This window comes from Solea senegalensis, linkage group LG19 (assembly GCF_019176455.1).
Source record: "Solea senegalensis isolate Sse05_10M linkage group LG19, IFAPA_SoseM_1, whole genome shotgun sequence".
NCBI lineage: Eukaryota > Metazoa > Chordata > Actinopteri > Pleuronectiformes > Soleidae > Solea > Solea senegalensis.
In genome coordinates this window covers 16,354,121-16,362,159 of record NC_058038.1, presented here as the reverse complement: position 1 = coordinate 16,362,159, position 8,039 = coordinate 16,354,121, and the positions used below count along the sequence as shown (strand labels likewise).

Below are 8,039 nucleotides of genomic sequence, written 5' to 3'. Positions count from 1 at the left end.
CTGCGATGTCAAAAAGAGAGTGTGCTGTGTGGTCACAGTGACAAAACATTGTTCACTTCATCTAAAGATGCTGGCCTCAGTGTGATTGTTGGTGTGGGGACATCACTGTGACCTCCTTACAGGAAGTCTCCATGAGCTTGTATACCACTCCTCCTCCTCCCTCTCCCACAGTCTTACCTGAAGAAAGACAGCTGCACTAAAACCTGTGAATCTTAAAATGCTTTAATGTTCTTTCAGGGCTCAAAAGAAGTAGTCATGGGGATCACCACCACAGTGGCTCACCCACTAAAGAAAGAGCTCGTCAATGTGAGAGAAACAAACAAAGGGTTCACAATGTTCCTAACTCGGTCAGTGACGCTTGACAGATAAGACAAGATGCATACGAGACGCTATGGGACAGATATCACAGAAAAGGACATATACTAAAGTAGACCTACAAACAACATTTCTATGACTACTGGCACCAGCTATGAAGTCATGTAGGTCACCATGACGATGACTACACTCTTTTTCATCTACTTGTAGAAAGAGATTTAGAAATAACGACTCATGGCTCCAGAACAAATGTCTGGAACACTTGTGGCAGTTCTCGTAGTGGAAGTCCAAATTTCCTCAGTGCACGTTTTTTGACTGTGTTTCCTCGTAATCAGAGAAGAAATCGTCAAATAAATAATGAAAATGACAAAAACAACCGAGGGTATGCATTTGTCAAGGGAAATTACTTTCCGTTTATAGAAATATACCGTTTATATTTCCATGTATGTGATTGATATTTGATTTAAGTCATGGTTCTCTTTTCTAACCTCTCAATCCTTCCGTCATGTTTCTAACGTGGTGACCCTGAAACACAAAATGAGGTCACGAATCCTCTCCTGAACTAATGATATTTAAAACATTGTGTTGGCTTTATTCGAGAATCTAAATTTATACCAGCAGTGATTTGCTGCTCTGAGGATTATCACCCTGCTTATTACAACTCTCTTTCAAACTAATCCCTGAACTACTTCCTTTTACATCCATTATTTCTGTTTTTCAGCGCAATAGTAAAGCCAGTCTTTCCAAAGTCTGCTCTTCGTGTAGCAACAGTGAGGCTTGCGAGAACAAGTCATGTGACCCATGCTTGCCCTTCACCAGTGGAGAAGTAAACAAGTGCATAACAGTTGCAAAGAAGGGAAGTAAAACTGAATTCAGCTTTTTGTCTTTGCACACTCACACACTCAGTAGATCTGTACAGTTTTACACAGTTTAAAACTCCCACCCGCAAACTGAAAACACAAATAAATGTGAAGAATGCATAAACAGATACAGCAAAATCACTAGTGTAGTAAACAGTTTATCAGCTGTGTGAGAGGACAACAGCTACTAACACTATGCTGTGTGGGTAAAACATGTTTTAAAAAATGTTTTTTTTTAGCACAGAATGCGAGATCCTCGTCCCAGAGCACCTTTACCACCAACCCTGCCCAGCTCCGCCCATCAGAGCCCGGAGCTCGGGTTCTATGAGCTGATGATCTGCCCAGACCAGGTCTCGTGTTTTGTGCCTGGGTTGAGATGCGTGATCTTCACCTCCACCGCCTGCACCTTCAGGTTCTTGGGTGGGACCCGGCACACTTTGTACGTGACCTCGTCGCCCTCTACTGGGACATACTCCCCATCGATGCTGAAACGGAGGGGGAAGAAAAATAAAGGAGGTTGATTAGGTTTGAGGTTTTTCCACTACGTTGTCGCACAATTTAACATTATTTGTACTCCGAGTCCTTCATCTACAAATGGGCTGTCATGCAATACTATCAGACCTGACTGAGGGAGCATTTGTGTGTGCACAGAGTGGCAGCAGGGGGGCGAAGAATTGATCTCATCAAACTATTGAATGACCAGGTTTTTGAGCAGTAGATTTCACCACAGGCTGCTTTTAGACTTTTCTGTAGCTGCCCCTAAACTTTAGAACTAATTACCCATGGAAATGAAATCTGCCCCCCTACCATTGAACATTGAACACCTTTAAAGACACACCTCTTCTCCTTGGCCTTCACTTCAGGATAAAAACAGTCAACCCGGACACTTCTACTAATTCTACTTCTATGTAGTTTTTACCATTTTACTACTCTATTATGTCACTGTTTTACTTCTATTTTATTGATTTTATGTGTTTTTACTTGGGTCAAACCTTGGTTGTTTTTTTTAAAAATGTGCACTAGAAACAAAGTTGACTTGACTTGACTTGTTTTCAGTCAGACACCAGGCAACACTGAGAAAGATTAGATGGTTTGAAGACACTTGTATGGCAGACAATATTATACTGTCAACTGTGTCAGTTGTCAAAAAAGTGAAAAGTTTCTGCACTAATTAATAATTTCACAAGACAAAAATGCCATGCCTGTGCTTATGCTTAGCTTAGCTTAAAGACTAGAGAAGTGAATGTTTGGCTGTCGAGGTTAACTGTGTGCAAGTGTTTGATATAAGTGTATGTTGCAACTGTACTGCAACTGCATCTTAGCCAGCTCTATCTTATAAAAGAAATAATTGATCTCAGTGGGACTAGCCTGGTTAAATAAAGGCTAAAAAATAAATAAGTAGGAGGACACAGCGAGCTCAGCTCTGTCCACAATTAAACTAATTAGCTACAGCTGATTCACTTACAGCGTGGTAATATTTGACACACCAAGAATAACTGACTTTCCACATTTGACTAACTTTACTACTGAAGTAATTACAGCAAATAAGGAGGGAAAAGAGTAGGGTCTTTATTTTTCACAACAAAATTACGAGAACAAATGGAGGAAACCCATGCAGACACGAGGAGAACATGCAAACTCCACACAGAAAGGGATAGGAAACTAATCGTCTGAGGGCTCCAGTTTTATCATTCACTCACACTCTGGAGGATGACTTCTATTATTTATAGAACTCAGAAATCAAACGTTATACTTTTAAAGTTGCAGTTAATTATGCAGAATACTTTAATTAGATAGTTGCTGGGCTGTCATAGCCATGATGCAGATAATAATATTTTTCTTCTGAGGCTAAAAAATCTGAAGTATAGCTTGACCTAAATGAAAAGTAGACTAAACCCAGCACAGAGGAGCCGCTGTACTGCAGGTGCCACAGTGTCCTAGGAGAGTGGAAATAAATAGCTCTCCTTTTTTCCCCCACTTATAACCAGGTGAGTGTGCTTATAAGCTTGTGTTGCTGTTTTGAACTCGTACACATTCTGTGAGATCTGCATGATTTTGTCTTTTGCCACTCACTCTGACACGTGAACAAAGATCTCTTCTCCACCATGGATGGGTCGTATGAAGCCGTGACCTTGTGACCTCGAGAAATTCTTGCACACGCCCTTAAACACCGGACCTGAGTGAGCACGGACTGTCCTGGAGGCAGAGGAGGAGGGAGACGGCACAGTTCTCACATTAACCACAAAAATGACTCAAGCAGAGAGCAAAAACAAGAAGAAGGAACAGTTTGCGGTCCGAACCCGTGGCCCAGGCCCTTTTGACAAATGTTAAGAATGTGTGAAGGAGGTTGATGAAGGAAGTGAGAAGGATGAAGTGCTGATCAAATCAACTCCTACACGCTGCTGCCTCACAGTTCACATCACCACAGCAGAAATGTGGACACTAATTTAAAAACGAAGTCAATTCAAAGTAATGTAAAGCTGCAGTGTGTAACATATGGAGATTTTTTGTTGTTTTTGTGACGTCATTATTCTGCAGAAACAATGTAACATTATTTGAATCTGAAAGTGTTTATGCGTACACACTGACAGCGTAGAGGCCGAGGAGAAGACAAGGAGAGTTTATCCCACCAAACCACAGGATTTATGAGCAGTCAAACTTTTTGGTGCTCACTCCTTCGTGTTTTCAGTCATATTATAACCTGTTTGTATCTGTCTCACTTTGCCAGGTCTATCTTGTTGTTGTCCTGTCTTGACATGACATAAAATTAAGAACTTCCTGTAAGTAGTGAGGGGATGTTGCTCAGCAACATGAAATCTTAACACCACTATACTGACACACACACAGAGCGTTGTGTGCAGCTGACAACACAGAAACAGAACTTTCCCTCTGTGATCTTCCACACTATCCACACAAACCCCATCCAAATGACTCTAAACACTATAGTACCTATGCACTGTAACACTGCCACAGAAAGCATGTGTGTACATAAAGCTTTACATTGCATGTATACAATCACATAATCAGAGACAGAATGAACCATGGCAGGGCAATTAAGAACAAAAGAGTCATCATAAATAGACCAAACACCGTGTTCCTAACACAGGAAGAGGAAGACAATGACGACAAAGATAGCGACAGCGAATGCAAGAGAGGTGGGATGATGACGGCATCATTTTACCAAAGAAGTTTATTGTTGTATACATGAAAACAGAGTGAGATTTGTTTGCCTTGATGTTAAAATAATGAATCATTTCACTATCAAAGGTAAACTCGATGGTACATTTTAAAAAATCATACTCACGCTGAATAGGTACGGGTGCGTTTGGTTGGCAGTGGACTGGGCAGATCCCGAGGTAATGGTTGCTCCTTCCCTTCCTCCCACACCCGACTCCTCTCCCTCAGAAAGGGGAAGGAGAGGGTGAGGGAGGTGCTCGGGGAGCGCAGTGGAGTGCCAGAAGGAGACGTGAGACCAGGGTCCGTCATGTCAGATGAGTCACAGAGGAGGAGGAGAAGGAGGAGGAGGAAGGAGGATGATGAAGATGCAGCACAAGAGGCTGATGCTACTACTTGGTCTGTCCACTGGTGTATCAGTGATTCAGTCTGTGGAAAGACGACGCAGCTCAGCGCTGTCACTTCAAGTCAGAAGGGGCTTTCTGTGAGGAGAGACATCACAGGGAGAGAAAGGAGGAAGAGCAAAGGCTTTAGACTTGATGAAGGATTGAACAGATGAGAGAACATCCAACCGTGTGCCCTCAAATCAGCAACTACAAACAATTCTGCGGATTTATGAAGCAAAATCATAAATATTTCATTCATACATTTTCATTTTATTTTGGCTATTTTCTTGGATCTTTCTTCTCTGAAATGAACATACACATGTTCATTCATGATGTTCATTTATTCATTCATCCATCGTCTACCCCTTTTTCCTCCACATGAGGGTCGTGGGTTGCTGGACACAGGGTGAAAGGCAGGGTCAAACCTTGGACTATTCCACCTTAGGGCCAACATAAAGAAACAATTCACTCTTACATTGAGCAGTTGAGAGTGTTTAATTAACCTGTGCATGTTTAATTGGACTGTGGGAGGTAACATAAGGACCGGGCGAAAAAAAAAAAAACACGCACATTTTATTTTTAGTTATCAGTTATTTTCACAATTAATCGAGTAATCGTTTGCTCCATAAAATGTCAGAAAACATTAAAAAAAAACGTTTGTCAAACCTGGAAATTATGTTCAAATGTCTTGTTCTGAAAATGATTCACGTTTAATGATTTCTTTGTTTTATGGAGCAAAGAAGAAGAGAAAGTAATTGTTTCAGCACTACTTGGAACATCACCAGAGCAGGTACTAAAAAGTACCAGGTACCAGGTACTATCACTAACGTAAAAGTAAAAAAAAAACACAAAAAACAAGTCGCTGAGCTGAGTCATATGGAGTGATTGTACATTACTATAAACTTACAGGTAGGAGGTATATTAAATTTCTGTCAATAAACAAATGAATGAATAAATAAATTAAAAAATAAATAAATAGATAAATAGATAAATAAATAAATAAATAAATAAATAAATAAATAAATAAATAAATAAATAAATGTTTCATACTGGACCTTGGGGGAGATTGGGTCACATTTTTTTAAAAGGGGAATCTTTGCCTTTTTCTTCTAGGTAACCTTGCCTTGCAGTTGGATGCACATGATCTCTTTTATAGGCTGAATTCCTATAGAGTGTGTGTTGTGTCCACTCCTCTGCCTGTGATGTGCGACGGAGCGCCGCACGCAGCGTGACGTCAGAGCAGCAGCAGAACGCCCCCTCCAGTGGTGCGTTCGTGACGTCAGCGCCCCATTCCCAAACGTATCCCATGTTTTACCCAACACTACATACAGCAATCAAATATACAACAACAACAGCACAGCATTGCACGGGCTGTAGCACATAAAAACAACAAGTCATCAGTGCACATGATGAAGTACGTTTGAAAAACAGACACAACAGTGCAGTGCGCGTGGACCCAAACAACATGGGCTCAGCCACTAGTGTGTGTGCGTGTAATAATAAAGATTTGAGAATTAAGAAGGTCATGGCTCCAGAGGCAGAGGTCACGGTCAAAGCTGCTCCCTGTACCATGATGAAAACCCACGACTGTTAATGCAATTGTGTGTGTGTGTGTGTGTGTGAGAGAGATGTTTGTCCCGTGAGTTCAGTGCACTTTCTTCCTTGTTCGACAGAGACAACACTAACCTCTGCAGTTTCTCACAGAAACGTGTCAAGTGTGCAGTCGGTTCTGTTGGACTTCGATACAAAGTTAATGGACAAACGCACGGAGGAGCAGCTGAGCTCAGGCGTGGTGGACATGCTCCCTGTCCCTCACACATACAGTCAATAAAAACCCAGTCAATAAAATCTCCTCTGCCTTTACTCCTCGCGCTTCACCTGTCGAGCATGTCAATAAAAACACACTGATCCGAATACACTGACACACACACACACACACACGCGAACAAACACATTGTGCATTTACAAAAATGCTACTTACTGCGCTGCTGGATGATCCGTGTGTGTGACTGAGTGTCCTTAGTCGGTGTGTATTATATAACGAGTAATTAAATAAATAAGTCGACTGAATCCACGCAGAGCGGAGGAAAACCCTGGTGTGTGAGGAGCTGAGGAGTCTGCGCAGCTGTGGAGGAACGTGCTGCGACCGTGTGTGTGAGTGTGTGAGAGAGAGAGGGTGTGATCTACACCATGTACCAGCTGTGAGAACAGTGTGCTCTGTTTACTGAGATATTCTTAACCTCAGCCATGTGCAGAAATGTTGCATTCTCTTTACAATGAAAGCCAACACAAATCTGAAATGGTTTCACTGTGTATCTGGTGTGCATGTTGCAGTGTTCCTGTTTGTTCTGTTCTTTAGTTTTCCCCCACTGTTGTCAATGGGGAATTAAAGCTCTAGTGTGTAACTTCCATTACCAAAACACTGCACTACCCCACACCTCAGGTGAACCTGCAGAGCGTTCTAAAAGGATGCATCTAGTGGAGTGTTTCCACTAGCGAGACCCTGCCCGCCTCAGCACGGCACTTTTTTCTAGTACCTGCTCTGGCGAGGTTCCAAGTGAGCTGAGCCGATACTATGCATGACGTCGTCAGACTGCCGGCCACTGATTGGTCAGAGTGCCGTCACAGGAAGAGGCACAAGAATCGAACCAAACAATGCCGAACTGTTGTTCTATTAAAAAGATTTTACAATCCTGAAAACATGGGTTAAAGGAAATGTCCAAAATCTCATCATTTAACAGAGGAGTCCGGTATATTTAGCAACAGAACTGCTGAAAGCCTGCAATCGCAAGCGGAGAGCCGCATCACAACCTCTGCCGAATTCTAATGATTCAGTTACACTGAAAACAACTGCTTTACAAGTCACTAGTTTGTGAATGTCGCATATAAAACAATTTCACGCAGCCACGCAGCGATATGCACGTTGGTCTGACACAAAAACGAGCTAGTTTTAGTCGGATTAACAAACCTGGATAATCTGATTCCTAGTCCGATTACTCTGGCATGTATAGTCTTAGTCGGGTTCTGTGCACGCATCAAAATTTCCTCGGAGATCATACGGAGGCAGCGTCTTTCTTCAGACAACACAGCAACAACAAGAGCCGTGCTCCATCTGATTTGTATCACAGCAGGTATGAAACAAACAGGAAATTGATTCAATACACACTAGCTTATAGAGAGATACAGCGCCACCTACGGAGGTGGAGACAGACATACATCGATTTTCTCCTCCGCATGTACTGTATACTCAGACTTGGCAAGTTGTCCGATTGCCTGTTTTAGACTATGGCTATATTTCGATTAA

The 8,039-nt window shown here is 42.1% G+C and overlaps 1 protein-coding gene across 1 annotated transcript; it reads right to left on the bottom strand.

Annotated features, from left to right (window-relative positions):
* Positions 1-206: 206 nt before the first annotated feature.
* On the bottom strand, positions 207-6,892 carry csdc2b (cold shock domain containing C2, RNA binding b). The gene is made up of 4 exons (XM_044051866.1): positions 6,717-6,892; positions 4,480-4,831; positions 3,249-3,371; positions 207-1,660 (listed from the first exon to the last, which is right to left on the bottom strand). The coding sequence occupies exons 2-4, from the start codon at positions 4,659-4,661 to the stop codon at positions 1,498-1,500; spliced, it is 468 nt and encodes a 155-aa protein (XP_043907801.1). The 5' UTR covers positions 4,662-4,831; positions 6,717-6,892; the 3' UTR covers positions 207-1,497.
* Between the last annotated feature and the right edge of the window lie 1,147 nt (positions 6,893-8,039).